The sequence below is a fragment of the Felis catus genome, chromosome A1 (assembly GCF_018350175.1).
Source record: "Felis catus isolate Fca126 chromosome A1, F.catus_Fca126_mat1.0, whole genome shotgun sequence".
Classification (NCBI taxonomy): domain Eukaryota; kingdom Metazoa; phylum Chordata; class Mammalia; order Carnivora; family Felidae; genus Felis; species Felis catus.
Genome location: NC_058368.1, coordinates 195297386 through 195321342, shown reverse-complemented (window position 1 = coordinate 195321342; position 23957 = coordinate 195297386). Strand labels below are relative to the sequence as shown.

Sequence of the window (23957 nt, the reverse complement as noted above, 5' to 3'; positions counted from 1 at the left end):
ATTTCTTTCCAGCCCCTATGTTTCAATTGCAGACTTCGCAGGTCACCTATGTGCAAGGAGGAGAGGCTGGAAGAGGCTGGTGCCAGAGGGAGTTCAGAAGTGTAGAAAGAGTAGTTCCTTTGGGTTCCATGAGGCATTAATCTGTCCTTCAGTGCTTTGAACTAATTCTCTGTGCCATTTCCCATGTGAAGCATCTTCCTTCGGTTACATATGAAAATTTCAGAAACCTATTGTTGAAGATGTAATAACATGAAGCCTTATCAATTAAAAGGCCTGTTTGGACTGGAATGCGTAGCTGTGGAACATTCCAAGCAGCCAAACCCTGTCAAGCATGAAGCTGCCAGGTCCGAACAGAGTGGCTTCTCAGCAGCTTGTGCTCCCTCCCATCCCTCCATCTTGCAGCTACAATGACAAGGGGCAGTGGTGGTAATTAGTCGTGCACTGTGGGTCCCTGGGGAACGCTCCCGAGGCCTCAGTTTCCTCAGCCAGAAGATAGATGTGCAGGGTACCAGATTGCGAAGATTTCTTTCAAGTCTAAACTTCTGTGATTTGGCACAGGTGCTTTGAGCCTGATTTGAAATTTCTACCAAACTACTGCTCAAAAAAAAAAAAAAAAAAAAAAAAAAAAAAAGTTAATGTAGAAACATTTCAAGAATGTCTAGATTGAAGAAGAAATTCCAAATATCCCACTGACTTAACAAAATAATTTTTTTTTGCATTTTATTTTCTGTGTTCATCCTCGTAGGTGCTTTTAAAAATAGTTGCAGTCGTAGTATACACAGGAAACTTCGTCTTTTGCTTTTTATTTGATATTATGTCATGAATATACGTATCCTTCATAAATATTTTCATGACCATATAATATTCTATTATATTAGTGGATCGTATTTACTAAACTACTCCTTTGGTGTGGGACATGTAAGTTGTTTTCCTTGCTTTTGTATTTTTTTAAATTTATACTCCCCCTAAATGAAATGACATATTGTGTCCAAGGCTGGTATTAATTTTAAAGGTACATTTCTAGACATTCAGAGTAACACAGGTGGGCTGCACCAGCATTGAGCACAGCGAAACAGCAGGAAGAGCTTCCAGACATAGGGCTGGCTGTAGGTGTCCAGCATAGTTCTGTAAGTGTGTGTTCTCTAAAGTGCTTTGTCTTCTCTTGTGCACACGTCAGCTCTTTCGGTTGCCGGTCTAAAACCACAGGCTCCAGAATCCCAGTCAGTTCCATCTCTGAACATGGTCGTTTGCCCCCTGGTGCTTCAGCAGTCAAAAGGTCACATTTTTAGTGTCTCTTAACCCAAAGGGAACATGTTTTGTAATACCGTTGGAGCCCTCTTGACTAATCACGTGGACTAGCTGAGTTTCCTCAGTCCCCCATTTCTGCACAAGCCACAGCCAAGCTGCTACAGAGGGCGCTGCCTTGCTGTTTGGGAGTGCGCTGTGGGAGTGTTCCTCTTTGTATGGGGTGCGCTTGTGGGGGAGCAGGGAGAGAGTAGGGAGAGGATATTCCTGGTTGGCTGCTTTGAGATCTCTACCTTCTGGAGTTTCTCTTTCCAGAGGGCTTTAATTCCGAGTAAAGACATTTAGTGCTAGAAGAGGTTTTGGTTACTCCCACATCTTTCCTAAGTACATGATTCCCATGTCTGGGATTAGCTGAAGCTAGCTGGCCACATTTTGCATGATGGCACCCCTGCTGTTGAGCCCTTGGGGCTATTTGTGCTAATTTGGTTGGGTCCTCTTGTCTTCCCCTTCCCCCTGCATTATTAGTGCGAGGCTTACTGTTCTTGCCTTCTCCCCACCCCCCTCATTATCTTTCTCCAGTGTCAGGCTTTATTTGGGGTTCGCTTGTGGTATCTGGTCCAGCTGGGATAGCCCTGTGATCCTGGCCTGAAGAGAAAAGTTTTGCCACTTTAAAAAATCTCTATTTAGAGATATTTTTGTTAGGCACGCTTATTGTGTATATCCTTTGTAGCAAACACAAGGGCAAGTTTTTAGATTGCTTTTAAAATGTCATGCTGAAGTGGAACATCTCTGTCTAATCTGAGAAAAGATTCTAATCGCAGGAGCTTGTGTCACTGTTTCCACCTAATGCTTATCATAGAGTAGAGCACATCTGACCTCACTTAAGTCCTATCACGACGTACCATATGTCCCCCAGGTTAACGTGAGAGAGGAAGAGGGGATGTCAGACTCAGAGCTGGGAGGGCGCAGGCAGGTCATCTGACTTCTTTCCTCCTCGGGCTTATTGTCTCTGATAAGGGACACCCTTCTCTTGAGTGGGGTGGAGCATCCATGGAGATCAGGGGCTGGCACCGGAAGAATAACTCACGCTCCCTTTAATGGCACAAAACCAGGCAGGCTGGAAGCTGTGTTTAGGGCATACCCATCTGTTCTAGGAGAGGAATCCCATTGCTCTGCTGTGCTGCAGTCGATCAGGACATGGTGCTTCCCACTTGACAGTGAGTTGAAGGATCCCACAACACACTCCTAAGTGACTACACCTGCTTTGTACAGTTCCTTAAGATGTCAGAGGCGGGTGAGACTTCAGTCCTCATCCAGGGCTCATATGGTCACCTAGCCTCGTGGGTGAACGAGCTGAGGCTCCAAATGGTGAACCCGCTGGTGCTGGGACCGGTGATTGTATTAACTCACATTTCATTTATTGTGCACTTAAGCTCTGAGTGCTCTGAGATCTCGATGTGAACGGTCTCATGTGACCATTCCTATTTAGTGGTAGGTTAAGTAGCTGGCTGGTTAGCGGTGGAGCTGGGATCGGAGTCCAGGTTCTGAGTCCAGAGCCTGCACTCTCAACCACGTTCCTTTACCAGCCTCTCCCGGGGCTCAGATCTGACTGCTGCCCCAGTGCTATTGCCACCGCACCCCTCACCCACACTGGAACCGTGGGAGCCGTCACTGTGAGGTTGACACTAGGCAGATGTAGACCCAGACCCCAGAGAGGGGAAGGGAACACACAGCACGGACCACACGGCAGATCAGTTCTCGTTGAGCGCAAAGTTGTCCGTAATGAGAACGCCATTTTGTCATCAGCTTACAATTTAGCCTTTTTTTTTTTTTTAACGTTTATTTATTAAGAGACAGAGGGAGGGGCGCCTGGGTGGCGCAGTCGGTTAAGCGTCCGACTTCAGCCAGGTCATGATCTCGCGGTCTGTGAGTTCGAGCCCCGCGTCAGGCTCTGGGCTGATGGCTCAGAGCCTGGAGCCTGTTTCCGATGCTGTGTCTCCCTCTCTCTCTGACCCTCCCCTGTTCATGCTCTGTTTCCCTCTGTCCCCAAAATAAATAAACGTTGAAAGAGACAGAGGGAGACTGAGCATGAGCAGGGGAGGGGCACAGAGAGAAGGAAACACAGAATCTGAAGCAGGCTCCGGGCTCTGAGCGGTCAGCACAGTGCCCAAGGCGGGGCTCGAACTCACAAACCGCGAGATCATGACCTGAGCCAAAGTCGGACGCTTAACTGACTGAGCCACCCAGGCGCCCTAGTTTACAATTTAGTTTTATCCTTCCTCCAAATTCAACCCTGAAGATTTGAGGGATATCACCAACTCTATATAGAAATAGCTAAGGGTTGAAGCATACTGTTTTTAACTTGCAGTGCAAGTTAAAAGCCTACACTTTTTATGGGCTTCCTGAAGGCTTCAGAACAGCGAGGGTGTTGATGGATAATTGCCATTACGGTTGAACACTAGAATAAGGAAAGAGGAAGGGATTGCCTCAGGGCTATAAAATGATGCTAGAAGCAGATCTGAGGCTCAGTATCCTTGTGCCCCCTTTTGTTATCAGGCTTCAAAACACTTGTCTTACTTCCTTTGCAAAGCAGAGAGAGGTCAGGGCTGACTGTATACCGGTTCTCTGCTAAATGATTGCAGTGCGTCCCTGGGAAAGTTAGCCCGACATCTGACTCCCCCAGTTCTTCACAGACAGGCTCTTTGTGTGATCAGCCAGCGCCCCTGTTCTCCCTCCTGCAGGTGTCGTTCTGTATGTTCTTAATCGTCAGGTGTGTGACGTGACCAGACACTTGAGGGCCTGCATTCTGTCCCTTCCTATCATTGAATCTGCCTGGGGACAGTAACCATGTTGTGAAGTTACATACCCATGGACCCGAGGCAGATTCTGCCAACGAGTGGCTGCGTCGCAGTGCTGCCTATCAGACGCTAGATGTTCTGCCGCGAGGGGAGTATTCTGGGTCTGTGCTGTCTAGGACGGTAGCCATTAGGCACAGGCAACTGTTAAGTCCTTGAAATATGGCCGCTGTGAATGAGGAACTGGATTCGTTTAAGTTGACATCGCTTCAGAGGAAGTGTGAGACGGGAGACGTGTACCTGTCCCTCTCCTGGTAAGCCCCCATCCCACGTCGCCTCCTCTCTTACTACAGGGAGCGCTGTTCCAGCTTAAAAGCAAGTGCGTCTCACAAAACCTGGCTTCTACATGCAACCCAGTCCATTTGTCTGTAGCTTAGCCAAAGAAACAGTAATCGATGCGGACAGTCCCATCTGAGGAGTAAAATTGATCTGAGGGTAAAATGGGGTGCATCGGCCTGAGGTGTCTGTCTGGCAGTCTCACCACTGTGATGCCTTCCTCAGAACGACTTGGCTACACTGCTTTGTGAGATGAAGGGGAAACTGAACCCGCCCCCATGTAAGATGTGACTCGTAGGAGCCAGTGAGGTATGTGCTCTGGAGCACGGTCTCCATGCTGGGGACCTCCGGTTGGAGCCTGCCGTGGGGAGAACAGTAATGAGTCAGTAATGCAGTTGCATGGGCAGCAGCATATATAGTAGAATGATGCTCTGAACTCTAGCGTGAGCCTCTTGTACCCCAGGCCTTTTGTGAGGTGCCTGTGCAACCCCGTTGGGCCATCAGGGTATCTCTGTGACATAGGAGCCATTTGTATCCTCATTTGCCGACAAGAAAACCGGGGAATAGAAAGGAGTGGTAACATCCCCCCCCGCCTCCCCCCGTGTCCCCGATGCCAGAGCCCGCAGTCCTCGGGGCACTTGTGGAGCAGTGGCCTTCGCGCCTCGCCCCCGGCGGAAAGCTGAGTCAGATGAGAACGGCGGGCTCGGCAGGCGCTGGAGTAAGTGCGGTCGGCGAGGCCTCCTCCCCCTGGTGTGACAGCAGCACTGTCATTGCCACGGGGTGGAAGCTGACGGGGTTTCCTAAGGCGGCCTGCGGTTGGTTCTTCGTCACTTCTGCCTGGTGTGGGAGCCACGGGCGCGAGGCCATCGTGTGGGCCTTGCCCCTCAGGTGAGCCTGCACGCTGAGCTACATCTACTTTCCCTGTAGGAAAGTGCTCTGTGAGACGGGGTTTATTCTGATAGCATTCCAGAAGGATGGCTCCCCCCCCCCCATTTTGTTTCTTGTCAGTTAAGTGAGATATTTGTGGGGGAGGTACCCTCGGCAGAAGAAAATGACCAGTCGCACAGAAACAGTCCACCTCCCTCCTCTGGTAGGGACCAGGCTGCCCAGGAGTGTAATTTGGTTCCTTTGCTTCGGAAAGATGGAGGTCGTATGCTGTAGCGGGAAAAGCCGAAAGCCAGGAGATCTGGGTTCCAGTCCCAGCCTTGCAGTGAGACCCAGGTTGTGCCACACCTGTGGCCATTTGTTTTCTCATCTGTGCAGAGAGACACTGGATGGGACAATGTCTAAGTTTCTGCGGAGCTCTCCATTCTGGAAGAAGGACTCGTGCTAAATTTGCTCAGCAGTGAGGAGGTCTCTCCCGGCTCTGGGCAGTCCTGAGCAGGCGTGTCCTCTCTCTCCTGCAGGCGTCTTGGCCATCCTCATCCCCCGCCTGGACCTGGTCATCTCCCTGGTGGGGTCCGTGAGCAGCAGCGCCCTGGCCCTCATCATCCCGCCCCTCCTGGAGATCACCACCTACTACTCGGAGGGCATGAGCCCCATCACCATCGCCAAGGACGCCCTGATCAGCATCCTGGGCTTCGTGGGCTTTGTGGTGGGGACGTATGAGGCCCTCTATGAGCTGATCCAGCCAAGCAGTGCTCCTGTCTTCATCAACTCCACCAGTGCCTTTGTATAGCGATCTGCCCGCCCCGTCCCTGTGTGTTCCCCAGCCCCTGGCCCCAGAGCCTCAGCTAGGGTCCGGGCTCTGGGGAAAGGCGAGGTTGCTGTCCAGGAGCCCCTCTACCCGGCAGCTGGGTGCCCTGGGCCAGGTAGGGCTGAGGGCACAGGTGAGAGTGAGTAGCAGATAGGCAGAGGCCCCTCTTAGTGGCAGGGCCACCCCTGTTCACTTGTACTTACATTAACCCAGACCTTTGCAACTCTTTTCCCTCATCCTGTCTCCTCCCTTACCTGCCTCCCTCCTTCTGACCCACCTCACCCAATTATTCCTGTTGCACAGCCCACTTTATTTAAGAATCTTAGCATCCCCCACCTCCTGTTTTCTCCTTTCCAGGCCCAGGCCTGGATTAAATGAGTGGGAGGGCTGGGCCTCTCTCTTTCTCATACCTCTCCCAGATATTTTACCTCAGTTTCTTCCAACCTGTTCAAGTCTCCAGGAGGTGCCTGGACCTACCTAGTAGTTAAAAACCAGCCTTCCAGAGCTGGAGCTTTTAATCTTTACTCTCTCTGCCTGTGACCCTTGGCAACACCTCCTCCAAATTCCTCGTGTGGGTCACAGTGTTGTATTCTTAGATGCTTTAGCTTCCGAAAGATATCAAGTCCTGCCTAAATTGAAAATATTTATATTTTATTTAAAATTAGCTTCTGTTTTTAGATTCTGTCTCTAGATCTGGGGTTATTGTGGATTGCTTCTTCCTCAGTAAGCTTTTACTAGGTTTCTCCTGCTGAAAAGAAACTTGCTCTAGGAAATGTGTGCTTAGGTCCTCAGCACCCTTGTCTGAGTACCCCAGAGGTTTTAATCAGGATCATTTTCACGTGTACCTCTGTGGGGAGGTATGGACTTTGCCTCCCACCGACCAGTCTGGTTTCATATTGAGAAGACACGCAGGACTCAGGATATGTTTGCCAGTGCACTGGGCCGAGGAAGGATGGCCGAGTGGGATGTGCTGCTTTCCGCAGGAGGCTTATAAAATGGTCGCGTCGTGCGCTGAGGCCCCCGACGGGCACATGGCACGCTAGCGTTCAGTTGCCAGCACATCGGGAGGACACCCACACTTCGCCGTGGATGAGAAGACGGGGCCAGTGAGCACAGAGCGTGAAGTTCAGTTCACAGAATTAAGAAGCAGCTGGTCTGACACTACACGTGGTGCTTGGTTGTTTACAATCAACGGGGGACAGGCCGGAAGCAGCTCCCCACCCCGGGCTGCCTCCACGACCTGGACTTCTTCTAAAGGGAACCACTCGGTAGGGACTTCGGTCCCCTATGTTTTAAACACTAATCGTGACCCCGTCCCTCCCCCTGCATGCCTCCCTGAGTGTCAGAAATAGCCTCGGTGTTGGCTCACCTCAAGGCCAGCCTTCAGATTTGGGAACAAACTGTGGAGAAAGCAGAGAAAGGTTCGTGGCCTTGCTTTTGGCTGCCTTTTCTCCCCCCTGTTGGTGTGCGAAGTATTTCAGAAGGCATTCATTAAGTCTCCATCCCCTGAGCTGTGTGTGTGTGTGTGTGTGTGTGTGTGTGTGTTCATGTGTGTGCAATAGGGTCCTGCTGTCCTCCTCTCCTGTCACCAGGCCGTTTCTGACCTGGAGACACAGTTCGCCCTGAAAGTTGGAGAGCAGCGTAGCTTCATCAGGGTCCTGTTTGTTTGTGTTTCCCCAAAGCTTGTAAGGGCTCTGACCGCCCCCGTCCCCGCCCCCAGCCTGGCTTTTTCTCTCTCTTCTGTTCCAAAGCCAAATTCTCATTGCAATGACTCCCAGCCTACTAATAATTTATGAACTTAGGGAGATGGGATCACTTGTGACTTGGTCTCCATTAGGAGAATGATGGTTTTCACCCACCCTTTCTGTGGTCACCAGTAGGTGCTTATGGGACTCAGATTCCAACTGAAGGGGGCAACGGCCCTGCCCTGTGAAACCTCAGGCGCAGAAGGTACCAAAGTGTGTTCAAGAGTTGCGCTCATCTGTTTGCAAGCCCTGGGCTCCAGCCGTCTTTCCACGACAGTCCTGAGAGTTGTTTTCAGTGAGAAGGCACATGCCAGAAGGGAATCAGATGTGTGTCCTGCCCACAGCCTCTGTGCTGGAGGCCTCTGTAACTCAGGGAGCTGCTAGAGGCCATCCTGTCCGGCGGGTAGCAAGACTTGACCTGAGGACTGGGTGGCACAAAACTGGTCCTCTGGTCCCAGGTCTTAGCAAAATGCAGACTACTGTTTCAGGGTCCCTGGCCTAGAAAACGTGTGTGGGAGAGACGGCACCACTAGCTTTGAAGCTAATTTGGCACAGCCTTGTCCCCGTTTGATCTTTTTCCTGTGCTCCTGCTGCTTCAGAAGAGCCAGGCAAGGGGGGCCCTGTCCATGGGCCTTTCCGGTTGTGAGGTTGTCAAGTAAAGGGTCAGCCAGAAGATGGAGGGTAGGGGGAAGCGGCCCTCTGGGCCAGCTCAGGATAGCTTGCTCTTCTGCCCACGAGGCTTCTGCAGTCAGGGGGCCTTCCCTGGTTTCTGTCCATGGCTCATCAGGAACCAGCTGCCCAGCCTCTCCGCGTGCCCTGCTCTGGCCCCTGGTGAAGCAGGCCCAGCATACACAGGAGTCTGATTAGGGGCAACGAGGCTCTCGAGTGTGAGGCTGCATCTGCCGGGCCAAAGGCAAACCGTGGGATTCTCGGGCTGATACTGTTAGGCTCTGTGCCCCTCCCCCAGCCACTCCAAGTGCAGCCTCAGATTTCCAGTAGCCCCGAGGTGGCTTCTCAGAGCCCCTTGTTTTGTTTTTGTTTGCAAACACTGCTCTTAGGAGGTTTCCAACTCTCTGTCAGCAGCGTACCTGCCCTCAAATGGCTGGGAAGAGCATGATCTGTCATCTTGTGTGTAGTTTTCTGGAAGTTGTCACCATTCACAAGTGTCATTATTTGTATATTGTGCTGCTGTCTGGCTGCTAGGAGCCCTTCGTCTGCACAAACCCGGGCCAGATGCGTATGAATGTGCGGCGTATCTTAGCACAGAACCTGCAGCTTCCGCCCTCCCTCTCTGCCACTCACCTCTCTGGCCGGATTCATTGGCTGGTGCTCACTGCTCACTCTACCCCCATGAAAGGTACAATCTGCAGTTTATTCACTTGTCTTCAAGTGATGATCCCAGAAAGGAACATGGGGAAATCTTTCCTCCGCCCCCATTCTCCTGGCTTACTTTTTTCTTCCCAAACGTCTCCCTTCCTGAATTGTAGAATATCTACTCTGTATAACACTACATATTCACCTCATGTTTTTTGGAAGTGCAAAATCTCAATTTGTGTCTGTTTACAGCTCTCTCTATTCACTGCTCACAGCAAAGGGGTCTGTATCAGTGGCTTGTATTTCGCAGCCGATCAGATGTTAAGGCGAGGCCCCAGCATCGGCCCCGGTCCGAACCCGACGCGACTTCCTGACAGCGGAGGCACATGGTACAAGTCGCGTGACCTCGTGATTAGGGAGTCGGCTCCAAGTCTGCCTTAGAATTAAATTTTCCAAAGTACATTACAAATCTCCAAGACCGTTAGGGGAAAGGAGAGGGTGTGGCTTGTCTTTGAAATCATGGTCAATACTTTTAGACAATTTAATTAGTCCTGCTGGTTGCAGGGCTGTGTGCTCCGACAGCATCGGCTTGTGGTATTTCTTCCCTGTTCTTTGTACCACCGGGTCATTATCTGGCCGGGGTATGTAAGTGGTGCTGATATGTGGCCACCAGAACGGGGCGGGGGGGGGGGGGGGGGAGGACGGGGAAACGAGGGTTGAGGGTGCCTGCTGTAAGCCGTGTTCTTTTGTTGAAATCAAGGCGATGCTGGGGAAGCTGTTTTTAGCGAACAACGAATTTATGTGACTCTTGTAAACCATGTCGATGAATGTGCAAATAAGACGAATATGAAAAACTGCCATCCAATAGGTGTTGGTAACCAGACGGTACCGTGTATATTATACCGTGTATGTGCCTACATGGGTGTCATTTCTCACAGGGTATGTGTAGAGAGGTAGATCATGCAGGAGCTCATAGAAGAATTTGTTTTGGGTTCTGCACTTGGATCATGTGTTAAACTTTTCCTTCCTCAATAAATGAATTTTATTTTTTATTTTTGAGAGGTTGCAGTCTGCATCTTTGTTTTTGCCTTTTTGTTTTGTTTTGTTTTTTTGTAGTATCACTCAGATCTCTTTACTAGATCTTACAAGGCTGAAATGTTTTTTTGTTTGTTTATTTGTTTAAATTTTTTTTTCAACGTTTTTTATTTATTTTTGGGACAGAGAGAGACAGAGCATGAACAGGGAAGGGGCAGAGAGAGAGGGAGACACAAAATGGGAAACAGGCTCCAGGCTCCGAGCCATCAGCCCAGAGCCTGACGCGGGGCTCGAACTCACGGACCGCGAGATCGTGACCTGGCTGAAGTCGGACGCTTAACCGACTGCGCCACCCAGGCGCCCCAACGAGGCTGAAATGTTTTTAGTTGCTGCCCCAGAGCTCCTCTGGGAGAGCAGTGCAAACAGTAGGACCACCTGTGGAATTGAGCGTTCCCAAGAAAGGGGCCAGGTAGGTATTTTTCTGTCAGACAGTCCTGCCCTTCCTTAGCCTGCTCCTGCTTTTATTGAAAACTTGAGTAGAAACTCTCAACCCTCTCTGTGTATATCAGACGACCATACTTGACACGTATGATGGGTAGTTTCACGTGTTAACGTGGCTGGGCTATAACGTTGAATAACCCAGTTATTCAAACACTAACCTCACTGTTGCTCTGAAGCTATTTTGTAGACGTGGTTGATATTGATAATCAGTTGCTTTTGAATAAAAGTTTATCCTTAAAGTGTGGGTGGGCCTCCTCCAATCAGTTGAAGGGCCTTAAGAGGAAAGTCGAGGTTTCAGTGAGGAAGAAGTTCTGCTGCAAGACTGCAGCGTCAGCTCCTGTCAGGACAGCCAGCCTGCCAGCTTGCCTGTGAATTTTGGACTTGCCAGCCCTCACAGTCACATGAACCAATTCCTTGAGATCCCACCCCCTCCATGTAGGTGTATATGTTTAAAGCGGGGAGACAGATTTCAGGACAGTGGAAGAGAGGACTTCCTTTCCCCTTTTGTGACATTAGGAGGGCAGACAAGACCGTCTGAGCTGCCTCTTTAGGGGATCAGAAAACCAATCTTGGGCAGCTACTGAATTAGACTCATTCAAAAGCGGAGCCCCCGAGGCACAGTATTGAAGTATATAGCACTTTACAGAGAGAGGAAGGCAGGGAATGGATTCTGACTCCTTTCCGTTTTCAATATTATTTCTGGAACTGGGGGGTCAAAGGGATTCAGTGACTGTTCCAAGCCATCAGCCAGTGGCAGAATTAGGACACATACCCAAGCACGGAGATTCCAGAACCCAAGCGCTTCCCCAAGGCACTGGCTACCTCCCCCTCTTTGTTACAGCCTCAGGAGGGAGGCCCACCTTTAGGGATTATGGCGAGAGTTAGAGGGAATGTTCTAAACTGCCTGACGTGGAAGCTTATGAAGCATTTTCTGAAATATCAGTCGAATGGAAGCAAAGCAAGACTCAGAGGCAGTTTTAGTTGTTTTGTGGGTTTGCATCCCGTTCTTTAGTCCTGTCTTGCTCACGTTGTGGAGAGCATTCAAAACCTTTTAGGTTTTCCACCTCTTCACATTTTTGGTCCTGCTCACGTTCACACTTAATGGTTGTAATCCCTCCTTCCAGATAACAAGGACCCTCGAGGGAAGCCCGCTGTACTGCTAGAGGCATAAATTGAGTGACAGTGGACTGAATTTGGACCCTAAACTTGGGACTCTTGGCTAAGTAGGCTTGCTTCCTCAGACTCTGCCTGTTGCAGACATACGCAAGAAACTATCCTTAACTGGTGCACTTTACTAGACCCTTGGTCATTGGTCTCCCCCCATTTTGGGGGAAAAAATTGGAGTATAGTCTACATGTAATAGAATTCACCTGTTTCTTAAGTGTACAGTTTGATGAGTTTTGACAAATGCATGCCATCATCTGACCACCATTTCAGTCAAGATGTGGAATGTTTGCTTTACCCTGAGAAGTTCCCTTGCAGTCAGTCCCATCCCCATGCCACTGGACTCCTTGGCAACAACCGACCTTCTCGGTCTCTAGTTTCGCCTTTTCTAGAATGTCGTCTAAATGGAACCATTAAGTATGTAGTCCTTTATGTCTGGCTTCCTTCACTTAGCAAAATGCTTTCTATATTCATCTACATCATTCCACGTATCAGGAGTTTGTTTCTCTTTATTGCTGAATAATATTTCATTGTATGGACGAACCATAATTTGTTTATTGCCAATTGTTGGATGTTTGGGTTGCTTCCAGTTTGGGGCCATTAAGAATAAAGCTGCTACAAATATTCGTGTACAAACCTTTGTGTAGATACATGTTTTCATTTCTCTTGGGTAAATGCCTAGGAGTGGAATTGTGGGTTGGATGGTAAGTGTACATTAACTGTATAAGAAATTGGAAAATTGTTTTTCCAGAGTGACTCTGCTATTTTGGATTCCTCCCAACAATTTATAAAAGCTCCAGTTGCTCCAATACTTCATATTGTGGTCTTTTAAATTTTGGCCATCTTGATGGGGATGTAGCAGACCCTCTTTGTGGTTTTGGTATGCCTTTGCCTAATGACTAGTGACGTCCTGCACTTTTCCTTGCTTAGTTGCCATTGATCTATCTTCTTTAGTGACGTATTTAAGGATTTAGTCTTCTTAAAAATTTTAAAGTTTTTTTGTTTTGAATTAACTATGGATTCATGGGTGCGAAGAAATGTATGGGGGGGATCCAGTGCAGGGGGATCCCTTCTTCCGGTCTCCCCCAGTGTTGACATCTTGTATCACTGTAGTACATGATCAAAACCAGGAAATTGACATTGGCCAAAACATACAGCTCATTCAGATTTCTCCAGTCACATACACACTCATTTGTGTGTGTGTGGGGGGGAGGGGTGGAAGATTCTTGTCTATGCCATTACGACAAGACTCCCAACACACTGCCCCTGTGTACCCACACTCGCCTCCTGCGCTCCCCCACATCCCTCACCCTGGGCACATCCCTCACCCTGGGCAACTGCTAATCTGTTCTTCGTCTCTATCACTATGTGATTTCACAAATGTTACATAAATTGCATTACACAGTATGCACCCTTCTGAGACTGGCTTCTTTCACTCAGTAAAATTTCTTTGACGATCATTCAAGTTGTTACCTATTTTAATAGTTCGCTTTTTTTTTTACTGCTACGTTGTATTCCATGGTATGGACGTACCACACTTTGTTCAACCACTCACCCAGGGAAGGAAGTCTGCATTGTTTCCAGGTCTGGCTGTTACAGATAATGCTGCTGTGAATATTCATTCATGTACACGTTTCTGCATGAAAACAAGTTTTCATTTCCATGGGATAGAAATCCAAGAGTACAATTGCTAGCTGTATGTAAGCCCATTTTTAGTTTTAAAAGGAACTCCCAAACCACTTTCCAGAGTGGCTGTACCATTTTACATTTCTATCAGCCATGTGTGAGTGTCCCACTTTCTCTGCATCCTTGTCAGCATTTGATGTTATCATTATTTTTTATTTTAACCATCCGTCAGATCTTATAAATGTCTTGTTAGACATACACCTAAGTATTTAATTTTCTTAGAGCAATAGAAATGGTAATATGTTTTTAATTTCAATTTCCATGTGTTCATGGGTACTCTATAGAAATGCAATTGATATTTGTTAATTTTGTGTCCTGCGACCTGTCTTGACTCACTTAATAGTTCTTTGAGTTTTTGTCTAGATTTCTTGGGATTTTCTGTGTAGACAGTCAGGCTCTTTGCATGTAGAGATAGGTGTATTTCCTTTTTTCCTGTTCTGTGTACTTTTTTCCCCCTTATTACTGCAACAGCTAGAACTTCTTGCACTATGTTAAAAGAAAAGAGTGGTGAGAGTAAACATTCTAGGCTTGTCTCTGATTGTACAGAGAGAACATTCATTCAGTCTTTCACCGTGAAGTATGATTTAAACTTTCAGATTTTTATAGAAGTTCTCCTCTGTTTCTGTACTGAGATATATATTTTTAAAAAAATCATGAATGGGTGAATTTTGTTAATTTTTTTCTCCATCACTTGATATGATCTTATAATTTTTCTTTTCTCACCTATTGATATGGTGGATTAAATTTATTGATTTTTCAATATTGAACCAGCCTTGGTTACCTAGAGTAAATCCTACTTAGTCATGGTACATCATTCTTTCTAGATACTGTCGGATTATCTGTTATTTTGGACTCACCCTGATATTTAGTCTGACAAATGTAGACTCCAGAATAGTGTCTTTTTGTAAATGAACAAAACCATTTTGCCATAACTGCTGTTCTTGCATGAGAGTTTTTTTTTTTTCCCCCCTCAGGCCAGATTCCCAGCTGCTGTAATGCTATATAAAGCCCGCGTATGTTTCCTTAGGAAAGTTTCTCAACTTTGGTATTATGTATGTTTGGTGGTGAATAATTCTTTGTTGTGGAGAATGTCCTGTTCATTATAGGATGTGTAGCAATATCCCTGGTCTCTAGCCACTAAATGCCAGTTGTGGTGATCCAAAGTGTCTCCGGACATTGCCAGGGGTACTCTTGGGCGGGGGGGTGGGGGGGGGTGGGGGGGGTGGGGGGGGGGATGGGGCGGGCGTGGGGACTGGGGGGTTCAAATCATCCCCCTCTCCTATTGAGAACTACTACCTTAATACATTTAGCCCCGTCTTACCCCTAGCTGGGGGAATGGATTTTTTTTATCTGGCCATGGAACAAAGGTAAGTGTGTGGTTATTGGATACTACGAAAAGATCTGACTTTTTAATATTAGTGATAAAATAGCTAACGTCTTTTGAACCTTTACTATGCTAACTATGCTAAGCATCATTATCATCACTTCTAGTACTCCCATCCAGTGAAGGGAGGTGCTGGTAATGTCCCCATTTTTGAGACTGAGGCATGAGAGGTTAAACGACTTAACCAAGATCACACTTTCTAAGTTGTGGAGCCGGGTCTGTGTGGCTCCAAACCTTATACTTCCCGTGAGATCTTCCCTGCCACTCACTCTGTCTCTCAACACCCCTCAGTGGACACAGGACGTTTCCAGGCCCTAGTCTCCCACATTCCGACTTCAACCCACCAGGACTACCCGCCATTGCCCAAATACTTAAAACCTCTAGGCCTGGCTGGCCCTTCTCTCTGTGCTAAATCTGAAGCTCAATTTTAAGGCCCAGTTCGGATGGCTGCTCCTCTTTAGAAGTTTCCCTGGCCGCGTCAGTCAGAATTTATGGTTCCCTCCTCAGCAGAGCGGTAACATCCCTTGTCTGGGTAGCTTCATGTCTACTTATGCCGGACAGTTGTGACTGCTTGGCGACTCCCTAGATCAGGAGCTTCCTGAGCAAGGATCAGATCAGGCTAGATCTCCCCGTGCTTGTCTGTGCGGGGCTAATTATGTATCTGGAATTAGCTGGTGACTAATTGGTTTGTGTGGTTTCCTTGAGTAGGGAATAGTGCCTGGCCTCCAAAGAGCTGATGTCACTGTATTTACTTTTAGTTTTGCATCAATCTAAGCAAGCCCTTTCCTTGGTCCGACCCTGGAGATTTGTTGAGGAATCTTGAGAAAATTCTAAATGTCTGTCTTTTCCCAGCGAGGTCCTTGAGAAAGTCCCTGCTTTTTACTCAGTGAGACCTCTGGCGCCTCTCCTCAAGACAGAGCTGCAGAGGCTGCCTGAGGTCTTTGCAAGTCTGTCCTTAGACACTGCAGCGTGGGTGGCTGTCCAGCACTTGGGGCCAGGTGCCCCCACAGGCCGGCATTCACCACTTCACCGTGGGGTACCAGGAAGATGGGCCTGATGTTCCACACTGAACTAGCCGTGGGCCTTGGGCAAAGCACTCCGTATCTCAAACCTTTATATCGTGTTTTCTCCCCCTTCTATCTTTTCAAATATCTGTAATCGTCCTTCCAAATCAGAATGGTTTTCCTCCCAAGGCCTTTGGCTCTACCCTTCTTCCACCCCAGATAAGTCCTCCCCACAGGATGTCATGTGTCCCCGCCCCTTCCCCCCCAGGCAGTGCTCCAGTTTCTGGAAGATACATTGGCCTTCATCAACCCCATGTGATGGTACAGTTGTGCAAGCCCGGCCTCCCATCACGGCCCTCTGAATGAGCAGGCTCACAACTCCTTTGCTGTTGTCTGGTGAATTCCAGCTGCCCTTCTACCGTGGACATGATTGTGAGTCCTCACTCCCACCCCTCCTGGCTGCCCTCTAGCCCCCACTCAAGGTTGCTGTGGCACTCTTAAGATCCGGCCTCAGAACTGGACGCAGAATCACAGGAGTGGCTTGGGGTTGAACCCCAGGGTTGAGCAGACCCCACCTCCCAGGATCTGGACACTCACCTGTTAATACCACTTAGAATAATGTGACACTCTAGGCCTTAAACTCATTAGACTGAAGCCTCTCAGTCCTCCTTGCTGCTGTCCCTCAATCCCCTGATGTCCCCCTGCAGTTTGTTTCATGAACCCAAATGTAAAGCCAAGATCGGGATTCAGGCAGCCCCATATTGAATCCCGGCCCTGTCACTTGTGAACTGGGTGACCTTACTTTAAGTCACTAATGTAAGTTACAAGCCACTTAATTTATGTGTGTCTCCGTTCTTCCATCTGTGACTGGAGGTGACAGTACTTACCTCATGAGGTTTTTGTGAGGATTCAATGGGACAAGATATGCCAAGTGCTTTCATAACACCTGTCCTATAGCAAGTGCCAGTAAGAGGTGGGAATGAAGATGATTATGGTGAACTGTAAAAATGCCAGCCTGGTAGTCAGGAAACCTGCCTGTCTGCCTTTCTCTGCCACTGTTGTGCTGTGTAAGACTCGGATAGTTGGAACCAGAGCCCCAATGACTTGGGATGGGAAAATTGCCCTAAAAACCTTCGGGTCTTCCACAGCTCAGTGGGCTGATCTTGATCTCAGAGAGCCCTCTGCTGGTTGGTACATGAAGGTGCAGGCTTAGGAAGACTGGGAAAGAGGGGCCTGTTCTGGAAAGGGGGGCTGGCTGGAGAGAGGCTCCCCTATCCAGGGGGAGAGCAAGTTGTGTTGTAGGGAGATTCCCAGGCTGGGTGCAGACTTGACTGTGGGCCTCATGCCTGTGAAGTTCTACCTGCGGGACCTCAGACAAACCCTTCTCCTCTGTGGGCCTGGGGATAAGGCACATCAGGAATGAAGATACAGTGGATCTGCGCTTCCCAAAGTGGACCCTGGACAACCATTTAAAAAATCTGAATGTTTATGTGTTTTCGTGTATTCTAGAAAACAAATACCGACTTTCAAATCCTTTAGTTTATGCATATATCATTTTGGGGTGAATACAAATGTTTTTTTCAAATCAGGACGCACTGAAAGAAAATTAAGTAAACAATGGCACAGGTGGTATTCTATTAGGGCAAAAAATCATAAAAGAGGTCAGCAAAACAACAGAAGTCTGGGCAACACCGGACTAGCCTGTTTGTGATTTCCTGCACAGCTCTGATAAATTAATCCGATCTATATACTATTATTACTTCCTAGCATAGGTTACCATATTGTTTATGCTTCTAAAAATCGGAACGCCAATTCATACCTGCCCGAGGCCACATTGCTCTGTGGCAGAGGGGTTTGGAGCCCAGCCTATCTGGCCTCAGAGCCACAATGTGCGGGGGTGCCTCCCACGATGTGTCTTCTCTACCCACCCCACTGGGACCGCGGTGGCAGGGACTGGGCTTTCCAGTCTCAGTGTCACTGCAGGGCCTACGTGGACCACAGTAGCCCGGGACCAGCTGGGCCTCCGGGCAGGCCGTGGAGAAGCAGCCCAGCCATAGACTGGCTCTGGGCACCGGGAGGGCTGGCTCCCCCAGGCCTGTGCTAGAAAGTCTCCTCTCGCCGACCAGTGCTGTGAGGTGCAGAGAGTGTTGGCCGGGGGTCAGCAGCCCTCCAGTCTCGTCCTGGGCCTTTCCCTGACCTGCTGACTGGCGGACTTGTTCCCTCACTGCAGGCAGTTGTGTTGGAATTGGAGGAATTTTTCCCAAGTGTTCGGGGCCCCGCCGCCAGAGGTTTTGATTTTGTTTGTCTGGGTTGGGGGCTCACAAATCTACATTTTAGCCATTTCGCTAGGTTTGGGAATCACGGTGCTCGATGACCTCTGGGGTCCCTCCTAGCCCCCAAATTCCATGAACCTCAGCTCAGAAGGGCCGGTAGACCCTTGGCCCTTCCCCTGACCCAGGCCCAAACAGGATAAGTGACACAGAAAAATAACAGTAAAAAAGATACTTTATTGTTAAAAAACAACAAATGACCAATGTAAACCAGTCATCCCGTCACACACACCATCACGCACAGCTATGAACCAGTCACGCAAATACATCCTTACCCACACAGTTCCCTCTCACTATCAGCAGCAACCCGGTGGGTGAGAGTCTCTATTGCTCTTCCTTTTGACTTTTGTCTCCAGAAACAACACGCATGAAAAGGCAGTGGACCGGAGAAAGGGATTGGCAGGGGAGAGAGTGGCATGGCCACCCCGGTCACTGCCGCTCCTGGCTACATACACTCTACACGTGCCCACACTGACCCTCCATGCATAGGGTTGAGTCACTGCAGGTAACACTTCAATTGGCAGGCATCTGAGATGGCAGGGAGAGGCAGGGAAAGGCAGAGCATCCGGCTCCGTGCCTCCCCCCTGCCCTGATGCCCTGAGTGGGAGTTCTGAGTTCCTTGTGTCTAGGGAAGGAAAATCCCTTTGGCAACTCATCCAGACAGCAAGGTTGAAAAGTGCCTAAGAATTTTAAAAACGAAGAATTATGTCCTTCTTGCCTTTGGCCCAAAGTGCTTGAGAAACTTGGGGTGAAGAACCCAGAGTTCCATGAGGTCTGAATTCCTTAACAAAGAAGGCGCAGGGCTGCACGAATCCTGACCTGCCCTGGCTGGAGGAAGGTCATGGGACTTGACAGAGGCAGAGCAAGTTCCTTGGAATCTGGATCCGAGTGGGACCCCAGGAGACTGAGCCAAGCGACGCTCCTCGGGAACCCTTGTCGCCCTCATTCACATCGTGCCCCAGGCCTAGCACAGTACCTGACACGGAGCAGATGCTGGAGTAATGTACGAATGAGGCAGGGTGCACGGCCGGCTTGGTCCCTGCTTGCGTACTGCTTACCTCTCAGGCCCTAGAGGACGCGTTGTGGCCCTCCAGGGTCAGATGACCCTGGGCGCCGTCTCTGTGGCCTGTCAGGCGCGGACCTGCCTCTGCCTCCAGAATGGGGCTGTGAGTAGGTGTAAGGGTGCACCCTGGCAGAGCGGACTCAGTAGTTCAGGCCCTGCCTCCCTGGGGACTGAGAGGTGGCAGGCAGCCAGACAGACTGCCTCTTGTCCATCCCAGGAATCAGTGTGTCCTGTTTCTCCAGGGTCAACTGCTCTGCGCAGCCCCTTGCTGCGGGGGGGCCCTGGTGCTCTTTCTGGAGCTCTTCCCTCAGCTTCCCTCCATCCTCAGGGGCTAGCCGGGGGTCTGGGAGAGCACGTTTCAAGGCATGGCGGCCTGGACTGGGGGCTTCCCTCCCCTTTTCCAGCCACGCTCATCTCACTCGTACAAGACGGAAGGAAGATGCCAAGTCCTTGGCCTCCCACCTGCCTCCCTCTGAGGACAGCTAGAACATGACCTCCTCACAGCTCCCATAATCACTCTCCACCATGTCAGAGCCCTCGTAGTGGGGGGGAGCCTGGGGCTGGCCCCGCCCGGTGGGATGCCCGCCCCCAACCTCACAGTCGGCATACGAGGGCCCAGCCCGGCTGAGGCGCATACTTACCCCTTTGTAGCCCCCCTCTGCCAGGCAGGGCCCTCCCCCTCCCTGCCGGAACTGTGAGTGGTAGTAGCTGATGGCCGTGTACTCATTGAGACAGGGGGCCAGCAGGTGTTCCCGGGGACTGGGGGGCCGTGGGGGCATCAGATCTTCCAGGTTCTGGTTGCTGTAACGGGGTGGGAGAGGTGCCCGCTTGTTTTCCAGCTCCAGTGGGAAGGGGAAGCCCCCATAGAGGCCAGTGGGGTCTGGCATCACGGGTGGGGTCTGGTGGCGGTGAGGCGATGGTGGCAGAGGGCCAGGGGTCACTTCAGAGTGGGGGTATTCCCAGCGTTCCTTCCTGGAGTAAGTAGGGGGCCAGACCGTAGCTCCAGCTGGGCACACTGAAAGAAAATGGAAAGTTAGGGTGAGCTCTGAGTTTCCCTGGTAAAGGTTTCCGCAGGCCTTATAGGTACTATACATGATTCGGCATGTGGTAGAAATGGGCAAAAGAGTGGGGGGGCGCGGGGCGGGTAATGTGGCTTTCTACATCGTGTTGTCTCTGGCAGCTTAGGTTGATATCTAGAATTCAATACGGCCAACTTCACGGCCAGAGGTTTAACCCAAAGCCAGCTCCTCTTGCAAATATGTGCCGATGATCCCAGAGTCAGTGAATGAGGGAAGAATATGGACAACTCCACACAGCCCACACCCCGCTGCTGGGGCCAGCGACTCCATCCCAGCTCCTACCGGTAACTTACATCTCCTTGACTGAAGGAAACAGACACACGGTTTGGGGGGTGTGATGGCATCTATCACAGAGCATGATTAAATAAGATATGGCTTGGAAGATTGGAGACCAGGCATCCTTGGTCTTTGCTCTGTCCTTGCTACTAAATAGTTGGGTGAGTTAGAACAAGTTACTGTGTTTTTATGAGCCCCAAATTACCCTATCAGCAAAAAGTTTATGAAAATACCTGTTTCAACTATTGGTGAATAAACCAGAAAATATACAGCACTTTACAAATTCACCTCCTAGTGAGCCAAAAGTGAGAGGTCCCTCCTGTAAGTCAGCCAGGTCTGGCCCAAGGCTGCTGTACCTCCAGACTGGATGGCCAGAAGCTGGGACTACTGCTCTTTCCTTTTTCAAGAAAAGCCTAAAGGTACAGAAGCCCCGCCCCCCCTTCACCCCCAGGATCCCATTCACCCCTATCCAGGGTCTACAGGCTTCTGCCATAGATATCAGTCCTCTGGAATGAGTTGAAATGTGGATGAGGGGATCATGGTGCAATGGAATGAGCCACAGAGTCTGAGGCCAGAGACCTGGCATCTGGTCCAGCCCACTAGTGCACTGTGACCTTGAACACATCCCTTCATATCCCATCCCAAAGGGATAGACTGGATGGTGGCGTCACGTAATGGAGTGTTCAAGTCTACAACCGTATTCCATCAATATCAGAGGCCGAGGGCCTCTGGCTATACTGACCCATCTCCTCGCCTGACCATGTCCTCTTTATGATGGACTCATTGTCAGAGTGGGAAGGGACTGCAGCTGGTGGGAGTCTGGGAGGCACACTGCAGACCACTGGCCGTTGCTTAGAGCTGGGTCCAAAAGTGACAAGTTCATTTGGACCTGAGGTCTTGCTGGGCTCCAGTTGGTTCAGGTTGTTGCAGGAGCTGGCGCTCAGGGGGTTGAGCTCGATGGCAGGCATAGTTTGGGTGTCTACACCAACACTCCTGGCCAGGAGGTCTGGGTCCTCCATGGCCACGGGCTTGTGGGACTTGCAACGGCGGCAGTAGAAGAGGAGCCCAACTGTGCTTAAAACGATAAACAGTAGGGCCGCTATGATGATTAGAATCTCCTGCTGTCCCCAGTCCCCCCTTGTGATCTCAGGGGTGACTAGGCAGTGACCTTCGGAGCAGCCCCTTGCTTCCATTTCACACCTGCAGAGACAGAGAAGTAGTCGGGGGGTTGAGTCACTACACTTCCCTTTCCGTGTCCCCTCTCACAAAGATCTATGGACTCCTACACTCAAGCCCACCTTCTCCGATTTTCAACCAAAAAAAAAAAAAAAAAAAAAAAAGACAAAGGTTGGTAATGATCACACGTATCAAGTTTAGAACTTTCCACCCTCCACCAGTAGGGTGTGGGAGTCAGTTACATGTTCATTCATGACCTAGATTTGGAATCTAGGCTCTAGGCCCATCCATTATTTCCCACTCATGAGACCTAGGTTTTGGATATACTCTCCATCATTAAGGTGAGACTTCCAATCGTATACTGTGGTCGAGGCAACCAACATACCCAGCTGTCCTCAGCAATAATGTCAGAGTCCCAGCTACAAGTCAGCAGTCACCCAGCCATGGCAACAGGGTGCCAGTGTTACTCACTGTTCTTCAGGAGGTCACAGAAACCCAACGTGACCCTGCACAGACCTTACATTGGACAACTTGTTCAGAGAGAGTACTTGGAATTGTATGACGTCTCTGATCACCGTCAGCTTGGCATTTCATGGAGCAAGGCTCATAGGAGGGAGGCTTCTGTGGCCAGTTTTGTCCACTTTTGAGGGATATTGGGAAAGGCTTCCTCCAACCTGCTTGAGTCCCAGTGTCTAAAACTTCACCACCAACAGTTTGTCCTTTGGGGTTAGACATTGTCCTCCCCAGTTCCTCTTGTAAAATGCAGACCCCACTTTCAGGCAGGAAGTACCCTGTGGCACATGTACTGCAGAGAGGTGTGCTGTGAGGCCAGAAATGCCAGGTGCTGAGAGAAAGGACTTGGGTCATAAACACGTGGAGGGATTTGGACCGGCCCTTTCCTTCTCTGGGCCTCAGTTTCCCATCTGTAAAGTGAGTGGGTGAACTACATCAGTGGCTATCTTAGGCACACACTGACAGCAAGGGGATCCCTTGGAAGCTTGTTCTAATTAGAATCCCAGGCCTCACTCCTTGGATATTCTGATATAGTAGGCCCAGAAATCTGTATTTTCCACAAGTATCCCTGATGATTTTTTAAAGGCTCCCAAGCTGGGGAGCCATAAACCTAGATAATTGCCAGGCCTCTTTACCTCTAGGATTCTAGGGATCTGAGGATTCTTGGACTCCCCCAGGCCAACATAATACAAGGCACAGGTTGCTTACAGTGGGGTTCGAGACCCACAACAGTGCGTCATTGTCCTAGTGGACAATGTGGAGTCATTTGTCTAGAGGAGTCATTGTCCCCGGGCCACTTTCTGAGAAGTCGCGGTCCAGAGCAAGAGAGTAAGAACTTTAGCCATGTTCAGACTTCGGCAAAGATTAGAAAAGCCTGAGGAGCTGATTAGAAGTGCAGATTCGTGAACCCCCGCCTAGTGAGTCTGATGCAGTGGGTTCAGAATAAGGCTTGAGAAATCTTAATAAGAACTCTCCTCTGAGTGCTCTGATGCAGGTGGTTGGAGGGAGAAGCCTCACCCATGGAAAAGACCAAGAAGCCAGGTCGCTGGAACACTCCACTCCTGGTCTCCCATTGGCTTCTCCGGAGGTCAGACGTCATTCATTCCCTCAGGGGGCCAAACCCAGGGTGAGGAGCCAATGGCAGGTGGCCTCCCCTATGCTTACCTGTCTCCCATGTAAGGGTGAGGGCAGTTACAGGAGGCTCCTTCAGGGGAGGGGATGCAAGTGCCACCTTCCAGGCACGGTGTCACAGTGCAGTTTTCCCTTCTTTGTTCACAGTGCCTCCCAGAGAACTGTGGGGGACACCTGCAGACATACCCTGGGAGGGAGGGAGGAGAGGGGGGACAGTCAGGCAGCTGCAGGCTGAGAGGCCCTCCGGGACAGAGGGGAGGCCTCGGCATGTTTGCAGACCCACGTGTTCACGTTTAGTTATTGAATGCCTCCTTCTGTGACGAGCACCGTGTGCTGCCCTGCTGGGTGAGAAGACGTGATTCCCTGCCCTCACACAACTTATAGTCTTCGGAGGACCGGCATCTGAAGAATAGGGGTGGATATCCTTCTCATCGTCCCAGACAACGCTTATTCAGTGCTGGTCACCGTTCTAAGAATCTTCAAG

The 23957-nt window shown here is 49.8% G+C and overlaps 2 protein-coding genes across 5 annotated transcripts in view; one reads left to right on the top strand and one right to left on the bottom strand.

The window, feature by feature from the left end:
- SLC36A1 (solute carrier family 36 member 1) overlaps positions 1–23957 on the top strand; it is a 167523-nt gene that overhangs the window by 47232 nt on the left and 96334 nt on the right. For 2 of the 4 annotated variants that reach the window (XM_045036611.1, XM_006927971.5), the window contains exon 11: positions 5783–10190. The exons of the other annotated variants lie outside the window; for them this stretch is intronic. In XM_045036611.1, coding sequence (XP_044892546.1) covers positions 5783–6054 — 272 coding nt within the window. In that variant the 3' untranslated portion in view covers positions 6055–10190. Of the gene's footprint in view, positions 1–5782; positions 10191–23957 lie in introns of those variants that run through there. 4 annotated transcript variants of the gene reach the window in all.
- FAT2 (FAT atypical cadherin 2) overlaps positions 18393–23957 on the bottom strand; it is an 84849-nt gene continuing 79284 nt past the window's right edge. The window contains exons 22-24 of the mRNA XM_006927970.5: positions 23507–23660; positions 21396–21853; positions 18393–20313 (exon numbers count right to left, since the gene is read on the bottom strand). Of these exons, the coding sequence (XP_006928032.4) occupies positions 19781–20313; positions 21396–21853; positions 23507–23660 (1145 nt within the window). The 3' untranslated portion in view covers positions 18393–19780. The remainder of the gene's footprint in view (positions 20314–21395; positions 21854–23506; positions 23661–23957) is intronic.